This window comes from Onychomys torridus, chromosome 2 (assembly GCF_903995425.1).
Source record: "Onychomys torridus chromosome 2, mOncTor1.1, whole genome shotgun sequence".
NCBI lineage: Eukaryota > Metazoa > Chordata > Mammalia > Rodentia > Cricetidae > Onychomys > Onychomys torridus.
Genome location: NC_050444.1, coordinates 90,010,254 through 90,026,081, shown reverse-complemented (window position 1 = coordinate 90,026,081; position 15,828 = coordinate 90,010,254). Strand labels below are relative to the sequence as shown.

The window sequence follows — 15,828 nt, the reverse complement described above, 5'->3', positions numbered from 1 at the left end:
TTAGCTGAAGAGTGGTATTTCTAAAACAGGATAAAATAAATTTGGGGAAAAGACACAAAATCTAAGTACTGTGTAGTAGGAATCTTAAAAGGTCTTATTAATGAAATCAGACCCGAGGCCAGTTATTGGGGTGATTGCTGGAAGATCAGAGACACAGAACAAGCCACAGCTATCCCACCTTGCTAGTTCCTCAGGTGATCCTTTTTCCTCAGGCTGGAAGCTTCTGAGTCCTCATCCCAATGGCTCTCAGCTGAACTGTGCTGCTCCGAAGCCTGAATACTTCTCCAGTTATGCTTAACTACATGCTTTACTAAACCTGGTACCTGGTTTTCACGTCTTATATATCTTTCTACTTTCTGTATTACTCCCTGGGATTAAAGGCTGGGTTTCTGGGATTAAAGGCGTGGGTCACCATGCTTAGCAGTTTCTAAAGTAGCCTTGAACACACAGTGATCCACCTGGCTCTGCCTCCCAAGTGCTGGGATTAAAGGTGTGTTATGGCTTACTTTTCCCATTTTTTAGCCACCATTTTTGGCTTTGTTCTAGTGGCTGGCTGTTCTCTGACCCCAGATAAGTTTATTTCGGGGAACACACAATATTTCAGGGAACACAATACCCACCACAGTACTGTTTGTTACAAGAGTCAGCAGTAATGAAATGACTGTCAGCTGTGTAAAGCTCTTAGTGACTGCTCATTTGTGACAGACAGTAGCAAATGTTTACAGACCACACTGAGCAGAGCTGATCTGAGGCACTTAAAAGAAATAGAGACAAATCAGCATGTCTTGGGTAGGGCGAACAAAGTATAAAGGTTACGCAAATAAGTCTGAGAAAGTGCAGCTGAGGGAGTGTTTGTGTAGGCTTGCTAAGGTGGGACCCATGACCTCACAGTGTACCATGTGTACGGACAAAAGACTCTCCTGAAAGTGGTCTGTCCCTGTGTTACCTGCCTTGAGGGCCTGATAGTGTGACCATTAGAAGAACAACTACCAACCACAATTCCACTTGTGGTCAGTTACATAGAAGCAGAGCAGTAGATGACAGGCAAACACATATACATGTGAACAAAATTGAAATGAAAAAAATCTCCTTAGGATGAGACACAGACGTAAAGCTAAAGTATATGTGGAAAGGATTAGATCAGCTAGGATCCAGTGATCCGGACAGCCAGATCCTTTAGAGAACAGGAGGTGAAGGACTCATGTGCACATGGATGAGTGCTTCCAGAGACTGAACTCCAGGTTTAGCTGGGCTGGAGGGGCATGTTTATGTCTGTATCAAGTTGATTATGGTAGCCTCTCCATGCAGCAGCATGCCTCTGAACAGGTATGTGCAAGTACAGGAAGCTTGGGAATGTGGAACTCTTCAGGCCCTTGATCTGCAGTTTAACTCTTCTTCGCCTTGTCATTCATTCCCCCAGAGGCCACGCTGTGCTGCTAATCTGTCATCCTCTTTATGTTCATAGGATCTGTTGCAACATCCAGCCTTTTACCCACTGCTTCAGGGTACAGTTTGGGGTCCCTACATCTGCTCAATTCCAGGCACTATCACTTCCTTACTGTGCACCTCAGTTTTTACTGGGACCTGCTGCCTGACTAGTAGGGACCTGGATGGGAGCTCATAGCCCAGGAAGTGTGTGATGGGGAGGAGACATTTGTCCTCTACCCTTTTAGAATCTCCCCATGGTCTTAGGGTAGTGGTTCTCAACCTTCTTAACTTTGTGACCCTTTAATACAGATCCTTATGTTGTGGTGACCCCCCCCCCCCAGCCATAATTTTTTCATTGCTACTTCATAACTGTAATTTTGCTACTGTTAAGAATCGTAATGTAAATATCTGTGTTTTCCAGTAGTCTTAGGTGACCCCTGAGAAAGGGTCATTTGCCCCCTCTCCCAAAAGGGGTAATGACCCACATGTTGAGAACCACTGTCTTATGGACTAAACTGACAGAATACCACATAAATTGTGTTAAGTTCTTATATATTCTTGAGATTCTTCAAGAGAAAATAAAGTTTCAAAGAAGTATCAAGGCAGAGAACCCATTGCCTTGTACATAAAGAATGATAGAGAAAGAGTTTAGATTCAAGGCAGGCACTTGTGGTGGCTGTGAGGTATTGGGAAATGAATGGAAGAGAAGGGTTATTTTGAACCATGTCAGCATTGAATCCGAGAGTTTGGTGATAAGCTGCAAAGTGGGAAGTTTTAGGACTTGATTTTATGGGAGATGGGACAGAGAGTCCCTCAAACTAATATGCCAAAGAAGTATTTTTAGGTGGTTTTCTTTCCTTTGCTCTGGTAAACACTACAACAAAAAACAGGTTGGGGAGGAGCAAAGAGAACAGGCATTATTCGACTTACACTTCTAAGTGTCACTGAGGAAAGTCAAGACAGGAACCTGGAGCAGGAACTGAAGGAGAAATCATAGAGGAATACTGCTTACTTGCTTGCTCCTCAGATGCATGGTCAGCTGTCTTTCTTACATCTCCCAGGACCACCTACCACGGATGATGTGAATTGGACAATGCTTACTTTGGGCAATGGTGGGATGCTTGCCCGGACCATAGCTCTGGAAGTATTTCACCTATCAAATAGCACCTCAGGTGCCATGCTCATGGAACCTTTGCAGATGTGTTTTCACAGACATTTCTGTTCTGGTAGCCTTTTGGTAGGTCTGTGACACACACCTTAACTTTGCATCATGCTCATGTGCGCAAGTCCTGTTTCTGTTGTTCTCCTCCTAGTAGAATTAAAGTTCCCAAAATTTCCTTGTCCCTTGAGCAGAGGTATGTAGTAAACATATTTATTGCATTTTAGTAAGCCTAGGTGAGCCTAGGATGGTGGTGTAAACTCCCTTGATCCATCCTTTTTGAACGGAGATGACTGATTTTTGCATTTCACTATTAGAGTTTGTAAGAGGAAATCTTAACTTTATTTCTAAACCTTTAAGACAAAGACAAGATGTAATTGGTGAGTCAGTTTAATGTGAATGTGTTTCTAGTTTTAGGAGATCTAAGAGGGTCCTCAACAGAGAAATTTAAAAGTGCATTTTTTTATTTTATTATTCATTCATTCATTCATTCATTCATTTATTCATTTATTTATGTATTCATTCATTCATTCATTCATTTATTCATTTATGTATTCATTCATTCATTCATTCATTCATTCATTCATTTATTTATTTGCCTGTAGCATCACTTTCCCTATAAGTAAATCCATGTTCCTCACTCCCATGATAGCACCTTTGGGGTAGCCGTAACTCAGAGTAATGATCGCTTGGCTTTAGATCGTGGGGTAGTTAAGTTCTCTGATCATTTGTTTGAAGGCCAGGCTCCTAATTCTGAAGTCTTCTGCCCACTTCTTTAGAACTTAAATTGGGCTTTTAAAGTTCTTTTTGGGTATATAGCCTAAAGGGAAAAGAAAATCCTGCCACTGGAGAGAAATTACCTCTTAGAAAGAACCTGTGTTTTACAGTAGCTTCTAGCCAAGAGGGGTCCAGTGCCAGCAGTTTCCATTCTGTGCCCCTCTGCCATCTTTGATGACTAGCCTGGATTCCATAGCTAGTTTGTCTAGTGGATGTGAAAACCTAGTTCTCTTCAAACTTAGTGTGATTGTGTTTGGGTTCTTCAGAAAAACAGAACTAATATCTGATAGGGAGGAAGGAAATTTATTAGGAAGAATTGGCCCCCATGATTATGAAAACTGAGAGATCCTGTGGCCTGTCACCAGTAAGCTGGAACCCTGAGAAAGCTGACTGTGCAATTCTAAGTCTGAAGCAGAGGAGGTAGGAGGGATGGGGAGTGTGTAGTGGTTTTAGTCCAAGCCTAATGGCCAGAGAACCAAGGTGTTACAGGAGCAGGTGACATAACAGCCTAATCATAGAGTGAATTAATGCTTTCTCAACTTTTTGTCCTGTTTTGGCCCCTCAGTGGTCTGGATAATGCCCACCCAGTGTTGCCTGCTGGCATTGGTGAGGGAACATCATTTTATTCTGTCTATTTGCCATTTTTAGAATGAGACAATTAGACATATATTCAACTAAATAAACAATCTCTCCCATCCTAATACCTTGAGGCTTAAATTTTACTTAATGCATTTTTCCATTAATATGGTAATGCCATCTTCCAAATAAGGCAGGGATTGTACCTTGATGTATATATTTCCACTCTGAAGATGTCTGGATGCCAAACTGGGAAAAAAAAAAATCTCCAGAAGTAAAGGATTTTACTGATTTTAAAAGTTAGGTGTGTATAAACGCTATTGTGGTGTGAGTGTAAGCTAACCTCCATAGACTCATGGCTTGAGTGAGCACTTGTTCCCCAGTGGTGTGAGTGTAAGCTAACCTCCATAGACTCATGGCTTGAGTGAGCACTTGTTCCCCAGATCGTGGTGCTATTTGAGGAGGTTGTAGTGGGAAATGGGCCCTCATTAGCAGAAGTGGATTTGGGGGAGAGCCTTGAAGGCTATGTTGACCTTTGGTTTCAGCCTAAATAACATTTTGCTTCCTGATTGGCCAGCATGTGAACAATCCTCATTGCATGTTTTCCCTATGAGCCAGATAGCTCCACCCACTTAGCCTTTCTGTTATGATGTATTATACCCTCTAAAAGTGTGGACAGCAAAATCTCCCCTTGTTGTGTTTGCTGGTATTTTGCCATGATAACCAAAAAGGGAACTGCTGCAGATCACATTGGCAGGAGATTGTCCTGTAAGCAGATACATTATACACTTAACAGACTTATTTTATACACTTAAATTCTTAGATTAGCAAGACTGTGATTCTTTTTTTATGCTGCTGTATTGCTTCCTCCACCTCAAGCCTCTTTACCTTTGTTCATTTCAGGCCACAAGTATTCCCCAAAAATCATAAATTACATAATTCTTACATGTTTTAGGAGCCAGTTGCTTCAGCCCTCAGTCTTCAGGACCTATCTTTCTCTGTTTGAACTCTAGTGGCCCCAGGGATCCATGTATAGTGTAGTGCCTCCATCCTGCTGGGTCCCACAGTCTCCTGAAAGGTGCTTCTTGTTTATTAAAGTTAAATTAAGGACTGCATTTGTACTGGGCCTATCTGGATTAGATACTTGGCTCTACCTAGTAGCTCAGTAATTTCTCTTGGTCCACCTTCTTCTGTCTCTGGATTCTAAGGGACATTGAAATAACACACATACCAAAGATTTGATGTTGTGCTACAAGCATTCTTTTTGATGTGCCTTCACATAATCCGCACTTCAACAATATTATTTATAAGCTAAGTTTCTTTCAGGCGGTGATGTAAAAATAGAGGAACTAGGCTGGTTACAGGGCCCCGTAAGGACTTGTAACAAGCCTGAAAAACTGAGTTCAATCACCGGAACCTACCTGATGTCAAGAAGGGAATTGATTCACAAGTTGTATTCTGAACTCCACATGTACACTATGGTATGCATGGACCATACACCAAATAATAAATATAATTAAAAAACATCACAGAGATGAGGCTCAGATAAGTTCAGTAAGTCCCCACGTCTTAACAGCAAATGTTGTGAAAGCACAACCTGCTCCTCTCCTCTTGAACTTCACTGCATCAGTTGTGCTAGTCAAGGCCCTGCTTAGATTTAGCTTCTTCCCTGTGCATTGCTGTTGGGAGAGAGAGGCCAGCATCCACTTGATTTCACCCTGTTCTTAGCTGTGTCAGGGTCTTTGTGGTCCAGTTCAACCCTCCATGGACTGCTTATCCCTTACAAAGTTGTCACCTTCTCTTTGCCACATGTGGTATATCTGCTTAACAATAGTTGATAAAAGTCAATTGCAAGCCTGGTGGTGGTGGTGGTGGCGGTAGCGGTGGCAGCGGCAGCGGCGCACGCTTGTAATCCCAGCACTCGGGAGGCAGAGGCAGGTGGATCTCTGTGAGTTCGAGGCCAGCCTGGTCTACAAAGCGAGTTCCAGGACAGCCTCCAAAGCTACAGAGAAAAACCCTATCTCGGAAAAAAAAAAAAAAAAAAAGTTAATCGCATAACCCAGGTAGAGAGAGGATAACTGACTGCTTCTTTATTTAAGACTTTTCCGTTGGTTTCCTGGCCTTTCATGACTCAATATATGAGTGATCAACAACAGTAAATGACTTATTTTCATTCGGTGGTTTCAGTGGTTGAGCATTAGCTCTCCTATGGGCTGGTGAAGACTTTCCACTTTTCCTTAAAGAACTCTTGAACAGTAAGGGCAAAAATGTCTCATGTAATAAATGTAGCAGAGATTTAGAGGAAGAGCCACCTGTAGGTGGGGTAGATGGGGCCTGGGTTAGTAAAACCATACCTGGGAGAGAGAAAGTGCTCTTCTAGGCAGAAGGGAAGATTTCCAGTTAACATGGAACACCTTCAAAGTGTGATGACATTTAATGTTTTGGGAACTGGTTTGCTGTCTGAAGCGACTGGGAGCTTAGTGTCATGAAACAAGGCTAGTTGGCCTTAAAATATTGAAGGACCTCAGAAGCTGTAAAGAGATTGGAGAGCTAGTTGAGGTTTTTGAACTGATCAGGCTTTGGTACTTTCAGCAAGGACTTTCACATCATCAGCCGTGCCATATCCTTTGGGCAGTAGAGATTTGGCCTTCATCTCCCAGAGTCTCTGCTTCATTACTGTTCACTGGGTTCTGCCAGTGCAGTTCACTCTATTTCCAGGTCACTGACAAGTCTGTAAACACCCGTTTTCCTTTGGTTGCCGAACACAGCATAGCTTTGTTAACGGGAGCCAGCCTGCTTGCTCAGGATGAATTCTTGCTATTCAGCTCTCTGTTCCTAGGAGGAACTCAGAGAGGACCCTCTCCTTTTAGCACTTCACCTCTGCCATGTGCCCAATAAATGAAAAGCCCTCCGGTCTCAACAGGTGCTGATTTCCTTCTAAAGTGGTAAGTCCAGTGGGCTTTCTTTTCACTTCTCTCGTTCCCCTCCTGATTTCAGAATCAGAAGTGAATTGATCAGTAGGAGTTCGGCCAGAAGGCTATGGGAACAGAGGCCTCTTGATGGGGATGGGCTTAGTGTAGTACAGTAGTCTCAGTTCTTTTAGTTTCTGACTCACAATTTGCTACTGGTGTTCTTCTCTAGGGGCATTTGCTAAGTCTTTTTCTAGAGACATGTCACTGTGTTTGCTCCTGGGACCCACTTCCCTCCTGCATCATCTCTTGCTTGCCTGATTGCTCCCACCCACATTTTCCTCCTTTCCTGGATTCCCTGATGCTTGCACTTGCCCACTGGTTGGATATTCAGCTGAGGCTCATTGGCTGTTACATCTCTGGTGGTTTAACTACACTACTGTTTCCTGGGGACCCACTGTAGTTTCCATGCTGTCCTATTCCTCACAACCAATTCTTTAGAATTCCACTATGCTTACATTGTATTGTTGTCGTTTTTGCCCTGTGGCTCAGGAAACAGATCTTCAGCTGCAGACTAGCTAGTGAGTAAGACTATATACACTCGGTACAGCAAGCAAGCTAGTGCCTGCTGCGGGCTGCAGGAATATATCATAAGAACTCAGCTGGTTATGGCAAAGTCACCACCTGGAGGAATCAAGGAATTCCTTCAGAGGAAGCTGAATTCCAAGGAGCTTTTGGTGTTACTTGGCTTGTTATATATCAGCTGTCTTCTGTTAGGAAAAATCATGTGTGCCATCATAGTTTTCCCAATTGATTTTTCCCTAAGAAGGGCTAACAGTGTGGACTGATCACTCTCTGGACATACACATTCCAGGTATTTGGAGAACAGCTTCAGGAAAGGCTTTCTCTGGAATCAGATATCTCCTTTAGCCACTTTCAAGGACTAGCAGTAATAACAGTCCACATGCAAGTCTCCTGATTTAAGGTAAATTCCACAAGGAGACACCGCCTACTAGGTCAGGTGGACGTTAAGTAATAGCTTTATACAATTCAGCTGGTACCCTCCTTTTTTACAGCCTTACTAACTTTATAGACCCCTAACTCCTTGCCTAACCTCTTCTAGGAATATTTAGATGACCTGCAATAATAGCTATGCTCAGCCCGAACCCCAGTTCAAGCCTCCCTGTAATTATCATTAGCAGCATCCGGCCAGGTCCATCCCCAGATGGTGGAAAGTACCTTATCAGAGATACCTCTGTACTTTCTAAGAACAGACTTAAGCATCCAGGCTACCTGTTTGAGAAGGCCTGGCAGATGAGCCGATTAAGCTTACCTTCCTCCTTTCCCAAGTCTTACTTCTAATTCCAGATCTCCCTTTAACTATCATCAGAGGCATCTACCTGTACACAGGTTACCTAGCAGCCAAGCACACTTTCCCCCACCCTGCAGAAAAATGGAAGATAGCTTGGACAGATAGGAGCCACAGGAAAAAAGAAGGCAGTTTTATTTTCTCTCATTGACCTAGCAACTTATAGATTCTTAACATTTTCTACCAATCATGTTTAAGACTATAGTTGAGCACATAAGATCTCTCTTCTTAGATATTACCCAAATTTAGCCTTTAGTTAATTCATTCCCCATTGGTCACTTCCCTTTGGGGTTGCAAATGATAATTAACAGTTATTGCCCCTTTATATGATTCTTATCACCCCTGTTTGACCCTGGTAACCTGGCTTTGTACTCCCAAGGGATTATTGCTTGTAAGTGTATATATACCGGGACTCCCAGGGCACGGAGGGACGGAGAAGAGAAAAGAGAATGGAAGAACTAGATGGGTAAGAACTTGAGAGGTCAGAGAGACAGAGAGCAGGGAGGGATAAGGAGGATCTTGACCAGAGAGTACGTGTGGATGAGATGGAAGATGAGGAAGAATCAGATGGGGAAGTACTAGCTGGGTAAGAACAAGATGAAAAGGGCCTAGATGAGGCAGAATTAAGACGAGAGAATTAAGATAGAACTTGGAGCAATAAATAATTATAGAGAGAAATCAGGCAAGAAAGGAGCTAGGCATGAGAACAGAACTGAAGCTGTGTAAATAGGATGTTATGCCAGGGGAATTAAAGCAAGTAGACTATAGAGCTTCTTGTGCTGAGATTCTATTTCCCCAAAATAGTCCTTGCCATTAGTAGTTCTTTCTCCTGAGCCCCTGAGATGTATAATACTAAGGCTAGTCCCTCTATTATTATACAAGAAGTGCCTCCTGTCAGGTCCATTTAACACAAAAGTCTGGGATCTCAACCTGGTCATAGGCTTAATGTAGTGGGTGAGTTGGCTAGGAGACCTTCCCTCTACTTTTTCTTGATTAAAGAATCGATTTTAAAGGGGTATTATAGATCCAGAGCAGTGCATGTATCATGTGTATACACCTCGAATACTTCTCACTGGTGATACCTACCTCTTAGAACAGCTCAGATTGAGGAGCAATGCCAATCCTTATCTCCTGAAGCCCTGTTTGTCACTTCAGCTGTGAGGGTAACCAATTCTATAACCTGTGAATTTTGCCTATCTTTAAACTTGTATAAACATAATCAAGCTGTCCTTTTGTCTGACTTCATCTAGAATTGAGGTCTAAAAAATATGCATTGATAGAATAGTTGTCGCTTATCTACAGTTTCGGGTCAAGTGCAGTCTGGAATTAACACCATAAATAAATAGCTTTTATTTATGTATTGGTGAGTGGGGGTGAGAGAGAATGTGCATGTGTGTGTTTTGGTATGTGACAATTATAAATTAGATTCTAGCATTCTGAGTAGTAGATTTGCTTCATTTCACATGGGAAATCAGTTGTTCTCTTGTCCATTGGTTTTGCTCCGTGTACACTGAATGTATACACAGGGGGTCACAGTCTCGCTGTACTGCTCCACCTAGCCTCAGATTCAGGGTTCCCTTGCCTCTGCCCCCGAGTGGTGCCATCCCAGTCAAAGTCATTTGTTGTGGTCTGTGCATTGTGGTGTTTGTGTCCTTAATAATAATGGACTCAAAGTGTAAGGGTGGTGATGCTCATGATTTGGTTAGAATGTGTGATACTTGATCTGTTTCATTATTATCCTCTTATTCTTAATGATTTGTAAGTTAAAATTCACCATAGATTGTGTGTTGGGAAACTATAGTATGGTGGGTTTTTTTGTTGTTGCTGTTTTTAAATCATCTTCTGTGGCCCAGAAATGTATCCCCTAGAGATAAATAAGGACAGTTTTGTTCATTGTTTACAAATTCTCCACCCTGATTGGTGTTGTTATTTCTTATTCCTCATCCATAGAGAAGATAAGTCTCCTCTGGGATCTCTAACATTGTCAGAACATTGGTTGTTAAAAGTTCCTGTTATTTTTGTGGGTGAATAACTAATTCCAGCCATTTCTGTTCTCCTCTTGCTTTTCTCCATATGGATTCCTGGAGGAGAGCTCACTGCCTGTGTGTCCTGGTTTGTTCATTTGTTGAGGCTCTGCAGGTCATTGAGCTGTCCTGCTTCCTCCCAGGACCCAGGACTGATATATTAGCATCCATCTGGGCTTCCCATGGGGCAGATGGGTGTGCACAGCTCTCATTGCCCTGTGAATCCATTTTAAATTGCCTCAGTGTGAGCTTACTGATTCCTGTGTTGTAAGAAAAACACATCTGGGAAATGGGTCTCCCAAAGACTAGCAGATATCTTTCCTGTCTGTACTTGGTACAGATACTTTATTAATCTGAAACACTTAACTCTGTAATCAGCAGGATTCTAATTGAAGATAAAGTAGCCTCCCATTGAAAATAGGATTTCTGGAAGGGCACCTGATGTAAATGTTTTTCTCACCTGTAAGCTCCCATTTTGATTGATGGCATAATGAGAATTCAGCCTCTGCCTATGCCCTACCATTGCTCTTGTAGCCAGAAATTTGATGGGCAGGTTCTCTCTTCACCTAAACCACCATTTTTTTAAAAAGTAGTGCAATCTAGCTGTGTTATTTTATGGGAACATTTCATCCACATCACTTGAATACTCCTTTATCACTTTAGGACCTTGGTCATGGTACCTGGTGTTTGGGATCATTGTGTTAATAAGGCAACTCTATTTATTAGATCTAGATACACTTTGAAGCACCTGGGAAGAGAGTCTTAATAAGGAGTTACCTAGATATGGTTGTCCAGTAGGCATGTCTGTGGGGGATTATCATGATTATTAATTGATATATGAAGCTCATTATGAGCAGCACCATTCCCTAGGCAGGAGGTCTTCAGTAGTATTTAGAGGCAAAAACTAGATGAAAGTGAGAAATGAGGTTGGATCCATGCGTTTATTCTCTGTTCTTGGCTGGACATGATGCTTTAAGTTCCTTCCTTGACTTTCCTATAGTAGTGGGCTGTGACATGGAATTGCAAGCCAAGTGCATCTTTCTTCCCCTGAGTGACTTGTTAACCGGGTATTTTATCACAGCAACAGAAATGAAATAGAACAGTTACATAACTTGCTACTAGATTTTGCCCTACGAGTTATTTGAAGTCCAAAATTCTTCTAGGACTGGAATAGTAGACTCAAACCTCTCTGCTTTGGCAGTTTTGTCTCCAAGGGCAACATAGTACTAGTTGATTGAAGCTGCAGATATTCCATAATAAGTAATATGGGTCTCTATTCAAATAACTAATATGCATATGTGTTTTTGTATTGTTAAGAATACAGAGGGTCTTACTGGATTTAAAAAAAAAAAAAAACACTGATTTGGAGGATTGAAGAAGTAAGCAGTAAGGTGGGTTGCGCAAGTATGTGCGTGTGTGATTCTGCCTGGCTCCCATTCTGTGGCTCAGTTATTCAAACTGAGTTGTACTATCTGATTGCCAGGCCTGGTGGCGCACACCTGCTACCCTAGCTAACTGGGAAGGTGACAGGAAGATGACAAATTCAAGGCCATCCTAGGTGACTTAGTAGGACTCTGCTGTGGATGAATGATTGCCAAATAAAACATTGTAGCCAGGCAGGAAGTATAGGCGGGACAAAGAGGGAGGAGAATTCTGGGAAATGGAAGGCTGCCCGCCGCCATGATGGGAAGCAACGAACCACATGGCAACTTATAGATTTATAGAAATGGGTTAATTTCAAATATAAGAACAGCTAGCAAGAAGCCTGAGCCATTAGGCCATACAGTTTGTAAATAATATAAGTCTGTGCATTTGCTTGGGTCTGAGGGCAGCAGGAGCTGGGCAGAAACAGGATGACTTCAGCTACAGGACTCTGCCTCAAAAAACATTTTTAAAAGGAGCTAGAGATACAGTTTAGCAGTAGAGAGCTTTCCCAGCACGTATAAGGCTTTAGATTCAATCCTCTGTAATGCAAGGGGAAAGAAGAAAAACCGAAACACCAGAGTAACCACCATTCTTTCTGTGTCACAGTGGGAGCCATTATAAAACAGCATTGTTAACAGCTTGGGACAAACAGCCACTTTCCATTGGGCGCTGGAGCCAGTTTTCTAGGGGATGATGGAAGTGTAAGATCTTCCCTTTAGCTGCGGGGACAAAACTTTCAGAGTATTTATTTGATATTTTGCTTCTGTAGAGGGAACTAGTAATCTATTTTTTTATTTCCAGGCTGATAAATGTGCATTTTAAGTGCAGTCTCATAGAGACATGATATTGAGTATCAGTTTTCAGTTTTGTGCCAAGTTATTTTGCACAAATTGAGTTATTAGCAGAATAAAAGTTCAAGAGCTATGTTAGTATTCATGGTGTTTACATGTGTCAGAATGTCAAGGACAAGTTCCAGAAAGGACTCATTCTTACCCAAAGAGGTTGCAGAAATGGAAAAATCCTGCAGGCTTTGTTTATGCTGGGTGACTTAAACTCCTAGATCTAGTGATGGCTGAGATAGGAGGAAACGGTGCTTTTCAGCCTGGGATGGGAGTGGAAACAGTGTATGTCTTCCATTCTCTAAAGTGTCTTTGCTGTTTTTGGGGGGTTTTTTTTGTTTTGTTTTGTTTTGTTTTTGTTTGTTTGTTTGTTTTTGGAGGGGGGCAGGTTCAAGACAAGGTTTCTCTGTGTAGTTTTGGTGCCTATCCTGGATCTCACTCTAGACCAGGCTGGCCTTGAACTCACAGAGATCCTCTTGGCTCTGCCTCCTGAGTGCTGGGATCAAAAGCGTGCACCACCACCGCCTGGCTTTGCTGCGTGTTTTATGATGACCATTGTGTGCTAGCTCTTGGGAGTAAGTAATAATTTAATACATTGGAAGAAAAAACATGTTGAATTTTGTTGCCAGAGATCAAAGTTCATGACTAGTTTGTGGCTTATCTGTGTGTATCTGGGAAGAGAACAGCAGACAGATAGCATGGAAGTTTCAGTTCTTGTGAAAGTCAGTAACCCATCACCATCTTCAAAGTCGCCTTTTCATCTGAAGGACTTTCTGAGTCCTGTCAGCTTGCTTAGTTAGGCATTGGGAAGGACAAGCATCTCTTGTGTTTTTTGACAGAACCTAGGGCCTTCATATCGCAGCTAGGGCTCAACCCTGAGCCATCCCCTGTAGTTAGAGTTTTCCTGCCTGGCCCAGTCAGGACAAATCTCTCTCACCCACCAGTCCCACAGTCACTCAGACCCAAACAAGTAAACACACAGAAACTTATATTGCTTACAAACTGTATGGCCGTGGCAGGCTGCTTGTTATCTACTTCTTCTATCTTAAATTAACCCATTTCTGTTAGTCTATACTTTGCCACATGGCTTGTGGCTTACCAGTACCTTACATCTTGTCATGGCGGCAGCTGGCGATGTCTTTTTCCACCCAGCCTTCCACCTCCCAGAATTCTCTTCTCTCTTGTCCCGCCTATACTTCCTGCCTGGCCACTGGCCAATCAGAACTTTATTTACACAGAGCGATATCCACAGCACTTCCCCTTTTCTTTTTTTTTTTAAAGAAAGGTTTTAACTTTTACATAGTACAATTACATATAACAAAACAATCATCAAACAAGAATTACAGTTACAATATTAAAGAAGATATCCTATCTATCTTACATTTGTGAGTCTAAAGTTTTTATATCTAACTTGTCTTTTATCATAACTGAGGAAATTATAACTATCTAGTCTTCAACCACATGAAAGACCTCAGAAGGATATAATATTACCTGAGAACCAGGAGAAGGATGATAACAAGCAGCCTGCCATGGCAATACAGTTTCTAAGCAATATAAGTTTCTGTGTGTTTACTTGTTTGGGTCTGAGTGACTGTGGGACTGGTGGGTGAGAGAGATTTGTCCTGACTGGGCCAGGCAGGAAAACTCTAACTACAATCCCCAGTTCCTTTGCTTCACTTTTGAAAATGTTGTAAACTTTAATTTTTAGATAAGTTTTAGGTTCACAGCAAAGTTTGAAGAAAGTTCTCAGATATTTGTCTGCTGTGGATATTGCCCAGTAGCCAGGCAGGAAGTATAGGTGGAACAAGTAAAGAAGAGAATTCTGGGAAGTAGAAGGCTGAGGCAGAGGGACCCTGCCAGCCGCCACCATGAGAAGCAACATGTTAAGATGCTGGTAAGCCACGAGCCACATTGGAATTTATAGACTAATAGATATGGGTTAATTTAAGATGTAAGAGCTAGACAGCTAGAAGCCTGAGCCATTAGGCCAAACAGTTTAACTAATATAAGCGTCTGTGTGTTTATTTTATAAGTGGGCTGTGGGACTGCAGGGGCTTGGTGGGACCTGTAAAAAACTCTCCAGCTACAATTGCCTCTCCTACTTTTCTTTCAAGTGAAGAACTAAGTTGAAAATGCTCTCAGCAAGTTCTGCCTGACTCTCATTGTGCCACATATGGTACTCTGGCTAATGTGAAGTTCAGAAGATGCTCCTTTAGCTGGGTATTTTGCCTCTGGATAAAACTGGGGTTGGTGGTTCTCGAGTAAATATAAGAAAATACTGGGTAGGAAATGTCTGTCATCTAATATAAGAATCTTTTTTTATTTTTTTCTTGGTTATACAAAAGGGGTTTGAGTCAAAAGCTTAAAGTAATATGTTGTAAAAAGCTGTTTTTTAATTTTTTTAAATTATTTTATGTATATGTGTTACTGTATTGTGTGTGTGTGTGTGTGTGTGTGTGTGTGTGTGTGTGTGAGTGAGAGTGTGTGGTGTGGTGTTCAGGGATGTAAAAAGAGGTGTTAGATCCCCTAGAACTAGAGTTACTGATGTTTATAAGCCACATGTAGGTGCAAATGTATAAGAACAATTTTATATATTAAAATATTTAAAACAGTTTATGTGGTTTAGAGCATTATAAAAATAATAGCTTGAATGTAGACTCTTAAGTGTTTTGCATTAGAAAATACTTTGACTTACTTTCATTTCAGAAGGAAAAGCCTTGGCAAGGAAGCCCCCACCTTTCCCCATCTCCAGGCTATGGCTCCCTTTGTGATAAGTGTGTTTTTATTTTCTTTCATATAGAGCGTATTCTTTCCACGTTACTGCTGATGGCCAGATGCAGCCTGTCCCCTTTCCCCCTGATGCCCTCATTGGACCCGGGATCCCCCGACATGCTCGGCAGATCAACACCCTCAACCATGGGGAGGTGGTGTGCGCAGTGACCATCAGCAACCCCACAAGGCACGTGTACACAGGTGGCAAGGGCTGCGTTAAAGTCTGGGACATCAGCCACCCTGGCAACAAGAGCCCCGTCTCTCAGCTGGACTGCCTGGTGAGCGAGCATGAGGGGCCTGAGCTTCACTTCTGTCAGGAGGGACTGGAATCCCCTCTGTTTTCTGTGTTAGCTGCTCAAGCCCCTCCCCCTCCCCCAAATTGGGCAGGGTTCAGTTACTCTTACTGTGAGGATTAAATCCTAGTATTGATAGGTTTATTTTTGGAGATGTTTTCCAGTGGTTTGGCACTCACCTTGTAGACATGTTTTCTAAGACAGTGCCCCATGGAGTAAAAGAAAAGCAGATAATATGGACTCTGATCCCTGCAATA

The 15,828-nt window shown here is 42.2% G+C and overlaps 1 protein-coding gene across 6 annotated transcripts in view; it reads left to right on the top strand.

The window, feature by feature from the left end:
- Tle1 (TLE family member 1, transcriptional corepressor) overlaps positions 1-15,828 on the top strand; it is a 98,361-nt gene that overhangs the window by 74,625 nt on the left and 7,908 nt on the right. For all 6 annotated transcript variants that reach the window (XM_036177963.1, XM_036177958.1, XM_036177957.1 and 3 more), the window contains exon 15: positions 15,307-15,556. In XM_036177963.1, coding sequence (XP_036033856.1) covers positions 15,307-15,556 — 250 coding nt within the window. The remainder of the gene's footprint in view (positions 1-15,306; positions 15,557-15,828) is intronic.